General features: G+C 36.8%; 1 protein-coding gene across 2 annotated transcripts in view; it reads right to left on the reverse strand.

Moving 5' to 3' along the window:
- snx29 (sorting nexin 29) overlaps positions 1 to 15,973 on the reverse strand; it is a 173,185-nt gene that overhangs the window by 129,237 nt on the left and 27,975 nt on the right. For both annotated transcript variants that reach the window (XR_012341437.1, XM_073828126.1), the window contains exon 14: positions 13,794 to 13,879. Coding sequence is in view for 1 of the 2 variants with exons in the window: in XM_073828126.1 (XP_073684227.1) it covers positions 13,794 to 13,879 (86 nt within the window). In the remaining variant the exon portion in view is untranslated. The remainder of the gene's footprint in view (positions 1 to 13,793; positions 13,880 to 15,973) is intronic.

Consider the following 15,973-nt stretch of genomic DNA (forward strand, 5'->3'; position numbering starts at 1 on the left):
CAAACCTAGAGAGTGAGTAATTAATCACAGAATTTTCATTTTGGGTAAACTATCCCTTTAAAGTAGTATAAACAAACTGAATTAAAAAAAAAAAAAAAAAGAACAACAGTATATATTTATAAACAATAACCTCCTAGGCAAAAAAGCCTAAGCTCAAAATGGCCAAACACTAATATTTTAATTGTCTTAAATTATTGGTCAGTAATTTAGCAAAATTTAAGCAAATGCACTACTTAAGAAGCCATTGCTATCTTAGAAAAACATCAAAGACAGAATTAAGTTTTTGGCAGAATATGGGAAGTTTGATTTTGTGGAGTGATGAATCATTATAAAACACGAGTTGCATGGTAATGCTCCAGAGCGGTGTCTCTGAAGATCAGTTGAGAAATATAATAATAAATGCATCTTTACCACAGTAAAGCTTGGATGAAGAGGTGTCACTGTGTGGGGAGCATTTTTAGCTGCTGGTGTTGGTGAGCCTCTTTACTGTGAAAAGTCAATTAATGCTTTGGAGTACAGGAGAATATTTTAAAATGGCTTGCTTCCCACAGTTGAGAAGTTGTTTTCTAAAGAAGAAGGATGAAGTGTTATTATTTAACAAGAAAAATTGCAAGAACAATCAAGAAGTGATTTCAGATGATCAGGCTTATGTTTTGGCCTGGTCAGATTCTGGATTTGAACCCTATTTGGTCTCACATTAAACTCAAACAAACTGGGAGACATTTTTTAACTACTTACTGTACAAACAGTTTGAAGCATTTTAACATTGCATGGAACAACATTGATGCTTCTTTCTGTAAAAAAAAAAAAAAGCTAAATTACTCAAGTGGCTTAAACTTTTAAGGAAAATGAAGGTCTTCCATGCTAAGTTACTTTTTACAAATACTTGTTACTAATTTTTGATTAGCCATTGATTAGTAAAGTGTCACCTATTAATGATGAGCAATTACTGGAAATGATTAAAACATAAAATAAAACAATAAAATTCAGGGTATGGTGACCCAGGAAGACTTGAAATTACATTTTAAGTGCATAAAATTAAAACTGACCCCATGTACTTTCTTAATACTGCCATTTTTGGTGTTATTGTGCATCAATCAGCGCAATTCCAAAGAAAAATGCTACTTCTTTCAAAAATAGTAATGTTATAGCTATTCCTGATGGATGAAATAACCCTACATCTTTCTCTGCTATATATCTCATTGTACTCAAAAACAGACTGCGTACAACAATTCACATTGCCTATAAAATCATTTTCAAATTCGAATGTGGTAACCCACAAACCATTTTTTAATTTTGTCTGTAGTTTGACGTAGCTATAATGCAACAGAACTCTCATGCTTATTATTTTTCAATTAGTTCTACATAAAAAGACAACAAAGACAAAAGTTCTGGCTCCCAATAGCTTATCAAGTGCACAAAACTTGCCGGCAGCTATCACCTCCTCAGTCTGGATGCTAGGTTAACAAGAAACGGTTCAATTAACCACGATAACCATCACGCATGTTGAAGAGCTTAAGTCACCACGCTGAGAGGCATATTAGCATGGGCCAGGTACAAGCAGCGTTTGCGCTTACTCTTCATCTCCTCACACTTTTTTGAAGCAGGGCCTGGGGACAGGCAGAACGGCAGGCCCCACTTTGATAAGAGCAGAAGCGCCAAGCTGCTTCTCTGATGAGCGCAGGTCTGTTCGAGCGCAGAGCATTCCTGGAGGGCCTCAGCATGGTATAGGCCTCTGAAGTCCGGCTTCATCTGAATAACGTCAGATAAGCAGCTGCTACTCACCAGAACGCAACTGTTGCATTGCTTACTTGTACTGCCTACAATCTGTTGCCCTCTACTTCACCCCCACTGTATAGCTGTCATTGTGCAAGACGAGCACAAAGTCAGTGATGCCACAGGGAGAAAACAACCAAGTCATAAACACAACAACTTTAAGATCTTCTTCATACAAGATAGTTTAGAGAGAAGGGATGAGAACATGCCGTGAGCAAGACTACATAACACACAAGCAATGCAAAGAAGAAACATATTTAAAACGGTATGTTACAAATATTTTGTACATTTCCCTGACTACAATTTACTTTGTGTATGAATGAAATTGCTGTCATCTTCTTCCACAATTATAATGTAAAATTATCATGATTTTGAATATCTGGAACCTCAATATATAGTCAGGAGCCACAGGTATTAATTTTGTGTTACTAGCCTTTTTAATTCTCAGATACAGACAGCCACTGACATTTTTTTCTACTGAAGAAAGAACCTACATCTTGAAACGCCTGAGGGTGAGTAAAATCATTTTTGGGTGAACTATCCCTTAAAGCATTTCTCTCAAATTTCCAAACTCATTATATACTCCTGGAGAAAGCCTATATTAAAGGGATAGTTCACCCGAAAATGAAAATTTGACGTTTATCTGCTTACCCCCAGGGCATTCAAGATGTAGGTGACTTTGTTTCCTCAGCAGAACACAAACAAAGATTTTTAACAAAAACCAGTGCAGTCTGCCAGACAAATAATAGAGGTGGATGGGCACCAAACCTTTAAAAGTAAACAAAAACATGCACAGACAAATCCAAATTACACCCTGCGGCTCGTGACGATACATTGATGTCCTAAGACATGAAACGATCGGTTTTTGTGAGAAACTAAACAGTATTTATATCATTTTTTTACCTTTGATACACAGCCATGTTCATCTCTCCTGAGCACGAGCTTTGCATCCGGCTCGTGACATGTGTATATAGTAATGTAGTATATATACATGTAGTATACGCAAACACCGTAAGGGGAAATCGGTGAAAAGTCCCGGATGAGTTTGCGCAAGCAAATGTAATCTTTTAGCTTTAAATCGGTTTGAACAATCAGGATAAGCGCAAGCAATTACCATTTTGAATAGCCGCTATACCCACAGTCTGTGTGCACTGTGTAAACGATGAGTGTCGTATACACGCAACAGATAGCTTCCGGTGTTTGCGTATACTACGGCAGAGAGCGTTCACATGTAACGAGCCGAAAGCTAAACTCGTGCTCAGGAGAGATGGACGTGGCTGTGTATCAAAGGTAAAAAAATGATATAAATACTGTTCAGTTTCTCACAAAAAACGATTGTTTCGTGTCTTAGGACATCAGTGTATCGTCACGAGCCGCAGGGTGTAATTTGGATTTGTCTGTGTATGTTTTTCTTTTCTCTAAAGATTTGGTAACCATTGACTGCCATTATTTGACTGACAGACTGCACCGGTTTTTGTTAAAAATCTTCGTTTGTGTTCTGCTGAGGAAACAAAGTCACCTTCATCTTGGATGCCCTGGGAGTAAGCAGGTAAACATCAAATTATCATTTTTGGGTGAACTATCCCTTTAACCTGTTAATATGAATGATATTAAGGTTTACACACAATACAGACACAGATATAACTGATGTTACATATAACATGTCTTTATTTATCCTAAAATCGTTGGCACATTAACACCCGCCAAACGTAGGTGGATTTCAGCAGTGGCGGGTAAAACTTCTAATTAGATTAGATTTTTAGATTAGATTCAAGTTTATTGTCATTACACATGTACAAGTACAAGGCAACGAAATGCAGTTTAGGTCTAACCAGGAGTGCAATAAGCAGCAAGTGCAGGATATAGGTATAATTTATAAGTTATAAGTGCACTAATGGGAGATATGTACAGGGAGAAACTATGGAAATTATTTACAGATGAAAGTATTGTGGACATAATTTACAGGCGCTATTAACAAGTAGAATGTACAAGTAGAGGAGCATAGTATGCAGGTTGTTGTTAACTATAATCAGGTATTGCAGATTGATACGAACATAATATACAGGTAGCTGATTACTAAAGCAGGAATTACCAAATAATACTTTACAAATGTATAGATACATATAAAAAAATTTACAAAATGTATATGTGCAATGGAAATGTGCATTTACAAATGGATATGTACCGCGTAATAAGGAAAGCACCGAAATTTCAGTGAGAATGATTCTGATTTTATTACATTTGGTGTAAACGCAATTGATAATGGATAATGTATTGACAGTAACAAGATCACGCCAGTTGAGGATTGCGCAGCCTGTCTGTGTGTGAGACAATTTCGAGGAGAAATCAACACAAATGAACACTGAACACAACTGCACACAGAAGAAACGGTAAAATATGCGTTAAAAATGTAGTTTTTATATTTATATTAAAAAAAAGCCTAGTTAAGCAAAATCTTAAATTTCACATTGATTTTAGTTTAGTTAGAGTTAGTTGTATACATAAATTTAGTACAATATTGTCAGTGTTGACTGTTTTTGCTTGATTTGGTTAACGAAAATAGCTCAAAACAAAAATCACAGCAGAACAGTCACGCTTTTCTGAGCAACATACAGCAGTGGTTTGTTACCGAACGATTCTGCATTTTTAAATGAATCATCTGAGTCACTGACTCAATGGTCCATTCATAAGACTGACACTTGCTTTATTCTTAAATGAATTAATGAATCGTTTGAAGGCATGAATGAATCGTTTGAAGGCATGACTCAATGACTTATTCATTATGGCAATCATTTGCTGCCACCTATTAGTGGTTTACTTTTATATTTGAAAGTAGCTTATCTTTGCATTTTTTCTAATATTTCATATTTTTATATAAAAAACTGATTTTAAACACCAAGCTCATAACAGTCTGTTGCCATTTTGCAGTGTAAATGCTTTCTTGTTGCATTTTAGCTTAATTAAATGTGTAAATCCATCTAAATGCCACTTCAGCTGCTTGTTTCTTCTGCAGTGGAAAGATCGGTTTTGTTAATCACGATTTAGTTTGATTGGTAACAGCCCTATAGTGTCTTATTAAATTAGGTGAAATTGTTAATAAAATATAAGCATTTGAAATGAAAAATGACGCAAGCATTGAATACAGTCAGGGAAAAATGCCCTTTAAACAGGCAAAAAAAAAGACCTGAAAAATAATTTTAAATAAATTTTAGTATGCAGTAACTTTAGTCATACAAAACTTAATTTCCCAAGAACAAAATTATGGCGAATGAAAATACTGAGTGGCTAGTAATTTTGGAAAACCACTAGCCACAGTGGCTGGTGAGCAAAAAAGGTGAATGTCAAGCCCTCCTTAATATATATATAAAACAGCTTCTTATAAAGAAACAAGAACATGGCCTTCTTAACAAAAGACAGCAGTTATATACTGTATGTGTTGTTTTTAAAAAAAGCTTCATTCTCTGAAGCAGACATTATATGACTAAATTAACTATAAACTATTCCTCATTAAACCTACTAAAGTTATTCAGTCAAGAGCATTGAGTGATTTTCTGTTTTTATCAATACATTTTGATATAGACATTGACAATTTTGTATATATTTGGCCATTCAAGCAAACTTAATTCAGTACTTTGGATCTTTCCAAACTGTCCCTTTCTTATATTTTTATTATTTATATTCGTTGACAAAAATGTCAATAGATTTCTGTCTTAATTTTGTCATTTAAAAACCTTTTTTTATTTAGCTAATTATTTTCTTCAGTTAAAAATGTCATTTACAATGAAAATTACTTCAACGAAATTAACACTGATTATTGGCCATCCAGAAGCATGTGTCATGGTACACTTGTGAATGCACATTAAAGAATGACAAGAAATAGCAGAAATTGTTAAATAAAGTCATTATTTTTGTTTTCTTCGCACACAAAAAGTACACTCGTAGCTTCATAAAATTAAGGTTTTAATGATGTCCTAACCATGTTTCTCTGCCTTATACGTGGTAGTAGCATTGCTGTCTATCCAGGATCAGAAAGCTCTCGGATTTCATCAAAATAATCATGATTTGTTTTCCGAAGATGAATGATGGTCTTACAGGTTTGGAACGACATGAGGCTGAGTAATTACTTAAATTTTTGGGTGAATTATCCCTTTAACAAATTTATGTGATCACCACCGAATGTAAGGTTTGTTCCACAACTGCTCTAAACTAACAGTATTGGTGATTACCAAAATAATTTTTTATGTTTCTTTAATGGGTAATCAACCAGTATGTGTAAGCTCTTTAGTCACAGTAGTGTTTCTATTGATAAAATATAATTATTGTTGGGATTTAATGGATTCAAAAATAGATTGCACAAAAGTTTCATCAAAAGCATGTCTTTGGAAACAACTATAGTAGTCAACATTTGAAGTGGATCACAAAAGTTCAAAGTACAGGTATTGTTTTGGCTTTAGGACAACTGTGATGAAAGGTTATGATCCACTTCAAATGTTCACTACTGTAGAAACTGGAAATCTGGAAGTCAGTAACAACACAGTCTGTGGAAAAGTACATAAAAAACAATGCCAGCATATATATATTGTTATTATGTGTGTATAAAGACTATTTATTTATTTCAGTTTGTCATTTGCCTAATAAATGAAAATACAATTTCTTAAATTAAAACAACTATATTTTTTAATGTGAAAGAGCTTAAATGTTCAACTGACACTAAATATTTTTTTAGGCAGAGAATGTTGAGTGAACATTTTCTCATTAATTTTACAGAACATAGCTGTGAAGCAAAAACGGTGCATGTATATTTTAAGTAAACCCAACGCATCATTTTTAACAGATGATTACTCGTTCAAAGTTTAATGCCCTAGCAATAGATATTCATATCAATTCAGGGTTATCAGAGCTGTCATCATGCAGAAGAAACTTTTAGTGTGGGAAAAAAAATCCTGCTACACTACTGCTGTAACAGCTCAGACAAAAGAGTTTTCATTCTGATGTCTTTATTTACCTGTCTCGCCTTGTGCTTTTTATTTGAGATTGAACCTCACCGAGATAACGGCTTGAGTAATGATGTGCAAATGTAGTCCACCCTCTGCCCTTTCTACTCGCCTGTCTGTTTCTCTCTCTCTCTCTCTCGAGTGGCACGGCAGGACCTGAATCACAAATTAGTGCCGGCATCACACTCTGACTGTCAGCGGAGATCTCGAGGTCCACCATAGCCAAGAACCGGTGCGCCCGCTCTGTCGCCGGAGGGGAGCATCTGTGGAGATATCGGAGGATGGCTTGACAGTAAATGAAAAATAACCACAGGCAATAGAAGCCATCGCTGTGCAGGTGCTACCACCGAGGTATCTGGTGTACACCTGCCTGGCCTCTCTATCTTGAGGCACGGCGGCTATGCAATAAAGGACAAGAGTTATGAGGTGCCTGTTTAACCTGCGGGCGATGATTAAAATGTTCATTAACACCGTTCATTAACAGGTGATCAGGTACGTCATCCCCCTTGCCGGAGACCACCTGGCCCCACCTACGCGGCCCGCTCGTCTCCGCTCTGCTGTGAACGCACCCCTCTGATTAATAAAGACCAAGCTCTCTCACACACGACGGGGATCCGCATTAGTCAAAGTAAACACAATAACCCACATTACCCACACACGGCTGCACACTCATCTACACCTCTCCACTGAAGCAGAGGCGCGAACAACAAAACGGCTTCACTTCCAGAGCTCAACAGGGACGAGTAAATACAATCCGCCGTGTAATGAATTTGAAACATGAAATTATTAACGCTTTTCTGGCTGAACTAGTGAAGAATGGCCTTCATTGACTCATTAACTGTGGCTGTCATTGGAGAGAGGCGAAAGCCCGGCACGTTTATTCATTTTTAAATAGCACCCTGATCCATTTCCTGAACTAAGATTCATTTAGCCTGTCACAGGCTCCGTAATGGATGCATTACAAGTCAAGGAGGGCTGATGAAGCAATGAATCCATCGCAATTTGAGTGCCAAAATCTCACACTGACTAAGACCTAGGCAGTGTATGAATAGTTTGAGAGTGTAGAAGAACTAACCTACTACTTACTACTGTGTAGTATACACTGGAGGGAAAATGGTCAAAAATTACTGGTTATAAAAGATTGAATTTATATGCAACCTTTTTATCAACCTTGTTTCTTTCAATTAGTACAGGTTTGGTCATTTTTTGACTGGGAACACCAAATTAGGCACAATATAATTTAACCACAAGAAACAAAAAAGTAAAGTAAAACTTTCAAATGTGACCCGTGCTGGCAAAATAAGTCGGGATGTGCACAGGCTTATTTTGAGCTACAGACAAAAGAAGTGAAAAACATCAGTTTTGGACGAATTTGAGGTTTTTACAAAAATGGGTCCATTAAGCCCTCTTCTAGCGATCCCAATGCTCCAAATAGTAATAAAACGTCTAAAATGATTTTTATTTGTACGTTTTCTGAGAGGAGTAGCTTTTTCTCTGCTCGCTTCTGGACGACTGCTGCTGCTGCTTCTCACCACAAGTTTGTTGCAAAGTGCAGCATTTCAGTTTTTGTGAATATTCTTATCGATATCTCGATGACATGAGTCCAAATCAGTGAAATATGATTTTCAAACCCATGCTGATGAAAACTAAACGATCACGCTGACTGACATTTGCAAAGTGCGTGCGTGCATAAGACATCTCCCTGTAAAGTACATTATTACGAAATTCACAAAAAACATAATTTGTTATGACTTACATGAACATTTAGTTAATGGTCGGGGAAAAATTTGATGTGTAACATTATATTGGATCCATGCATTAAAGTAGGTCTTAATATAGTTCTGTCTCAATGTTAATCAAACATTAAAAGAAAAGACAGAATTGCTGACTTTTTTTGTCCGATTCCAACAAGGCATGTATCATTTTAAAGGTATTTTAATAAAGAATGTCAAAATAAATAACTCGTTTTTGAGAAATTTGCTCATTCTGACTCATTTTGCCAGCACGGGTCACAAATGTTTTTGAAAGAAGTCTCTAATGCTCACAAAGGCTGCATTTATTAGATGGAAAATACAGTAAAAATAATGTGAAATATTATTACAAATATATTTTAAAATGTAATTAATTCCTGCTGAATTTTCAGCAGCCATTACTTCAGTCTTCAGTGTCACATAGAAATCATTATAATATTCTTATTTGGTGCTGAAGAAACAGAAACATTTATTTATATATTTATTATTTATATATTACCAATGCTGAAAATGGTTATGCTGCTTAAAGGGTTAGTTCACTTCCAGAATGAAAATTTCCTGATAATTTACTCACCCCCATGTCATCCAAGATGTTCATGTCTTTCTTTCGTCAATCGCAAAAAAAATATGTTTTTTGAGGAAAACATTTCAGGAATTTTCTCCATATAGTGGACTTCAATGGTGGCCAACAGCTTGAAGGTCAAAACTGTAGTGTCAATGCAGCTTCAAATGGCTCTACACGATCCCAGCCGAGGAATAAAGGTCTTATCTAGTGAAATGATCAGTCAGTTTTTAAAAAAAATTTAAATGTATATACTTTTTAACCACAAATGCTTGCCTTGCACTAGCTCTGTGATGCGTATGCACGCCATGTATGTAATCACTTTGGAAGAGTCACAAACTGTGTACTGAAGTTCAAAAAAGTAAGGGTAGGGTGAAAATCTCCATCTCGCTTTCTCCTCCAACTTAAAAATTGTAAAACATCATTGTTTTACATTTTTGTAAAGGGCAATTGACTGTCTCTGCATGTTCGCTTTGTAAACACTGGGTCGGTACTGATGCCTATATCACATATGCGTGATAACGTAATGCATGAGGTCAAGCTAGTGAAGATGATCCAGTCTGTATCCAGATCAGATGGTCATTGCAGTCCCCCGGATCCAGTCCATACCAAGAGCAGATGGTGGATCAACACCTACATCCAAATGTCAACGGATACCATGTCAACTAGATGAGCCCCAGAGACAGATCATCAGGAAAGAACTCCTACCCTAAACGGCCACTGGCACAAGGCCACGGGAACCAGATGAGTCCTCTCCAATTTGACTTTGATGCAATATGGAACTCTTGCATTATTATTGAAAATGTATTTTCTTATTTTCAAACTGTAAAGGTTGCTTTGACACAACTTGTATTGTAAAAAGCGCTGTATAAATAATCTTGACTTGACTTGAGGATAAAAAAAGTATATACATTTTTATTTTTCTTTGAAAATGATGATCGCTTTGCTAGATACGACCCTTATTTCTCGTCTGGGATCATGTAGAGCCCTTTGAAGCTGCACTGAAACTGCAATTTGGACCTTTAACCCATTGGCCACCACAGAATCTACTTCATGGAGAAAAATGTCCTCAAAAACCTTAATTTCTTTCTGAAAAAGTTGCTACAAAATGCCAAGCCACACTTGCCAACAGCAAAAGTCTTTATTTCCGGATGACTTCTTGTTTAAAAAAAAAAAAAAAAAAAAAAAAGCTAGACTAACAGAATAGAAAAGTATGAAACTTTTCTAAAATGGTACAAACTGTCAGCTAAAAAAAGGCACAATGTTAGAATGCTAATTAGAGCACCACTGCTAAAAATGTTTAAAAGTAAAAGAAAAAAGAATCTAGATAAAATTGCTGACCACACTAATTGACTAGTTTATTGTTGCACAACTAGTTAACCATTGTGATACATTCCTATGTACTTCTTATTTTGCCCTACAGAGACACAGATTTATTTATTATCATAACAAGCTGCAGAACTACCATCCATCGTCTGAGACAAATGTAGGGTTCTCTCAGCTTGGGTTATCCCAGAACTGATGGTCCCCCTATGACCCACATTTCTGGAGAAAGGAAGAGAAACAAAAAAAACGAAAACCCCAGCTGTTTCTGCTCTCTTTGCAGCCTCTGCAAGTGACAAGACTCTTAACCTCTCTCATTAGCATGATTTTCTGTTCACTTCCAAAGCCTAATAAAAGGATATTTGATATCGGAATGAAAAAGACTCTTCAATTTCACATTTTGGTGGTGCAAGGCGTTTATCTAATTGCATGCTCTTGCAATATCATGATAGCAGTTCAACTTTGGGGAGTCGCAAGGAATTCTTTTTTAACATATCATGATCTCAGTAGCGTGGGTTCACGCAAGATCACATCGGGAGCACACTATCATTAAAGCAAAACTTTCAAAAGAGCTCATATCATGTGCGCGCAGTCTGACAGAACATGAAAAGTCTCGTATTGTGCGCTTGTATATCAATTTGATGTGTCCCTACCATCCTTTCCAGTTGCTGTTCAACATCAAAGTAAAAGTACAGTACGGACACATCATTAGCCCAGAAGACATAGAGGGAGGAATCATTTAAGCCTTGTTCTACAATCTAGTGAGCTGCCTCGCCGTCTACAGCCTACACAGGCAGCGTCCCAACAGTCACAGAACCTCATATGTGAGGGCTCTACATAGACAGTGCACCACATAAAAAGTGTTGCATGCAAAAGACTTAAAGGTTTAGTTATTCGAAAAATTTTAATTCTGTCATAATTATTCGCCCTCATGTCATTCCAAACCCATAAGAGCTTCATTCATCTTTGGAACACAAAGAACGATATTTTTGATCAAATCCGAGAGCTTTCTGACCCTGCATAGACACTTTAACAAAACCATTCAAAAGTGGGAGGACACAAACAGGATTTTGAAAAGCGTTTCCCCAGTGGAAATTACACCCCTGCATGAGTGGAACTCTGTCGCTGAATTATCATCGGATGTAAATGTATGCTGCGTTGTACTGTATATTGAGATGGAGGCACCAGAATCATATCTGACAAACTGCGCTGTAGCACGAAATATAGTTTATTTCTTCAAAAGCAGATTGTGGAGACCTTTTAATTGTCCACAATCAAAAATCGGCATATCACACACCCCTAATTGCAATGCAGTTTGTACAAATCTGGAACAGAGGTTGGGTGAGAGGAAAAAAAACGTCTAGTTCCTAGTTAAGCGGAGCGCAGTGTTTGTGACAGGGAGTGATTGACGGCTAAAATCTTAAATCTGCATTAAAGGCAAAAATGTAAAGCTGAAGTTTAAATGGTTATGTAATGCTGGAGAGAACGGCGAACCTGTCACTGCATCAGCTCACAGCAGTCTGTGCAGTAGTTAGACTAACAAAAGTTTTGTAAAGAAATGAAAACAAGTCGCACCACAACAATTTCTCGCACAAATGCTCTCAAATATAATTTGAGGTCACGCAGGTTAAATTTTGGGAGCATATACGACCAAAACGGTCGCAATTTCGAGCCCTGTGTTCATGTTAGTTAAAACATTAAGCAATGTTAACAAATGACACGTTATTGTAAAGTGTTACCATTTTATTTTGTTTTATTTTATTTTATTTTTGTGGTAGAAACAAAAAACCTCAATTAAGAGAATTGTAAGAAAGTCAGGCAATATTCTAAGTTTATGTCTTGAAATTCTGTGATTATATCACACAAAAATTAAACAAAATTAAAATTTAATAAATAATGTTTGTGTGTGTTTGTTCACTACTCACTGCTGTGTGTGTGCACTTGGAAAAATTAAATGCAGAGCACAAATTCTGAGTATGTTTTTTCACTTTCACTAACATCATGTTGGGAGTACATCTTCAATGCTTTAAAATGCAGCCTCCATAGGCAGCTCACTAGGTTTCAAATGGAGCATTAGACTCGCATGTGGTTGCCTCTATTTTTCTAGTATTATTTCTTGCAACAACAGAAAGAGAGAGAAAGCAAATGGGAAAATTTGCATCAATAGTGCTGCTTGGTGCATCCAACATGGAGGCATAATAGACCCGGCACACACAGCATGATCCGGCCGTATAAAACTCTTTATTAGGCATCCGTTTGGGGTTTCTCTGAGGTTTACTCTCCTGTGGGATCGCACTTCCACACACAGATCTGACTGATACTGTAATACCGCAATGCAATGACGAGCTGGGAAAGCTGCGACTGCTGGTCTGTGAAGATGAGCATGTTTGTCAAATCCATTAAAGAGATGCAGGGCGCAATCATAAAGGTTCACAACCAATTGTTGCTGGGTGTGCATCACCCAGTTAGCTGGATTTATCGGAGGGCTGAGACGCAAACAACCCACACAGGAATTTTGATAAACGCTTCGCATTTCAGCTCCTGTAAGGCACGCTTTTATTTTGCATATAAGAGTCGTGCTACAACACTAGTGTGCAACTTAGTGCATGGAAAAATCTTACAATGTTCATCTGATGCAAGCTGTTGATGAAATGATGTAGAGATAATTGAAATTCCCACCAAATCGCTGAAAAAACTGAAATTATAGACACAGGCTGTTTAAACATATGACAGCATCCCACGGAGAGATGTCATGTCATTCATCACACACATGCTAATAGTCTGCAGAAGCGAAGGAACAACTGCAATGCAATATTTCAATATTTTTTTTTTTAATTAGAAAATTTCGGGGTCCCTTTGAAACCCTTCAGGGGCTTGGAATGTCTGCAGATCCAACGCATGACTGCACAGATAACTGTGCTTTTATTTTTAGACAAAATATAATTAACAATCTTTCTCCACAAAATCTTTCACGTTAATGTGTCTGACTTTGATAAGGTGGTTTTATCTGGTTACAAGTTTTAAAAAGTTTTAAAGTTACTAACCAGCAAGTATATGAAAATGGCTGCATGTTATTTAGCCAAATTTCAACCTTATTCTTTAACGCAAAAAAAGTGAGCTTACGGGCGACACTTCAGGTTCATTAGCAGCTATAAGAAAATAATAAGAAGAATAACAACGAGCAGTAAACAGTAAAACTGTTTGCACTACAAACCAGTGTGTTCATAATTAAGATAATACATTAAAATAATAAGGCAAGACACACTAATTTACAATGTCAAGCATTCGAGCGTTTTTAAGACCAGAAGCCAACCCATAAAATTTACAAATGGCCGTGCCCGCTTTTATGGAAAGAAAAAGCTGGATAGTATGTGAACGCTTCCTTACCGTCATTGCCTTGGCTGCCTTCCCTTTTCAGCATTTGGACAGCTCCAACATACTTCTTCAGCTGGACCTTCAGAACCTCATTTTCTCTAAAATAATAAAAATACAATAATTATAAAAGAGATATAGATAGCATAGATGCTGGTGAGTTCAACAATAAGTTATTTGATGAAATTAAAAATGAGCAGGCTTTCAAAGAGAAACATCATGTGGAGTAATTTACTGTAATTGTACAGTAAATAAAAGCAAGCTAAACATGCTATTCATTAAAATAGGTTGAAATTATTAAATGGATAACATATTTAATTAAATGTTGTTATGAAGTTTGATTATGTTCTGTAATTGTTAATAAATTATTTAAAAATATATATATAAAACATTTCCCGATCAGGTATTTTGTGCCTAATTGAAAATTGACTATGCACTAGGCATGGGCCGGTATAAGATTCTGACGGTATGATAACCTTGGATAAAAATATCACGGTTTCACGGTATTACGGTATTGTAATCACTGCTCTACAATGTTAGATTTAAATGTCTGGGTAAAAAAAAATACCTTTTTTTTTTTTTCAAACGGATTACAGTATATTTTATTTTAGGAAACATATAGAACATTTTGTAACATGGAACAGAAGGCAAAATAATTAAAATAAATAATTGAATCTTCTTAATTAAATTAAATTGCAGTCACTTGTGTTAAAGGTGCATCGTGTAATATTTAAGATGATCTCTAGACAGAGGTGCAATAACTATGTTTTCAGGGGTGCATAAAGACTTATGTTTTATTAACTTCAACACAATGATGAACAAGTAATATTCACAATAACATAGTTTTATTGAATGATTAAGTTAATATAATTTCTTAAATTACGTTTTAAAAGAAATCTCACTATTCGTTGCTGTCAAAAAAAGGTGAGATTTTAATCCTGTATCGGCTTCCGTAGTTCTGTAAAGGGAGGGGTGAGCAGTGGACTGTTGCAATTCACAATCCCGCCACTAGATGCCGCAAAACCTACACACTGCACCTTTAACGTGACAGAAGGCTTAAAAGCAAAGACGTGATTTCACTTTGTTGTGCTAAAGTTCAATCACAGAAACGTAAAATTAGTACATGAAGGCTGTGTCCAAATTCAGGGTCTGCATCCTTCTTAGGATCCTTCCTACCAGGTTGAAGGAGGAGGGGTCCTCCGAAGACCGCAAAACCTGGAAGTAGGTGTCAGTGAATTTGGACAGCCTACACTTCTTTCAGTTCCCTCCCTTCCCCGTTGCTCCTATCCTGTCGCCTAGCAACCGTGACAGCGCTAAGCAAGAAGTAAGGTTATCTGTACTGCACAAAACAAAATAACTACTCTTTCATCCCTAAAAGCGTTAAAAACATCTTCAATCACTAACAAGAAAATTAGCTGTGTGTAACGTTAAGGGGATATTCACACAGGCAGTAAGAAAGAAGCTAGTTTACGAAAGTGATGTTTTTTAACATATATACATACAAATGTAAAAAAAAAAGCTTAACGCTAAAAGCAAAGGCCTAACTAGACAACCGCTGTAAAAAAACATTTTTTGAAACGCCAGTTTTTTTTAAACTTCCATCATTACTACCGCTTGCATCGTCCGCCATTATTTGAAAATTCTGGAAGCGCTCTGCCGAAAGGAATTGTGGGATAGGTAGGACGGGAAAGGATCCACCAGACCCATCCTTCAAATTCGGGGAAAAGGAGGACGTATTTGTGGGGCGCATTTGAAGGATCCTATGAATTTGGACAGCCTTCGTCGCGGCGCTGTGACGTAACATCCTTCAAATGAGTCCTCCGAAGGATGTAGACCCTGAATTTGGACACAGCCATAGTCTGCTATTCCCCACTCTGTGTTGTGAGGGTTCACCTCCTTTGGCCGTCCTGAACTTATATTACTGCTGAATCTCACTGACTGTGGATCACGTGCACAATCACAGACACGCGCCTGCACGCTAACCGCTGGGGGAGGGGCTGCATTGTTTTCGCTGCAGGGACGCACACACACACACAACCAAGTAGCGAGTCCTGCGCTTTCACTTTGATGACACAAAAAATGCACATATCGTAGGAACGGTATAACTTTTTTTGTTTGCGGTTTTGAAACCGTGACTTTTTCAAACCGCGGTAAACCTTGAAACCGGTTATCATCCCATGCCTACTATGCACACT

The sequence above is a fragment of the Garra rufa genome, chromosome 22, assembly GCF_049309525.1.
Source record: "Garra rufa chromosome 22, GarRuf1.0, whole genome shotgun sequence".
NCBI lineage: Eukaryota > Metazoa > Chordata > Actinopteri > Cypriniformes > Cyprinidae > Garra > Garra rufa.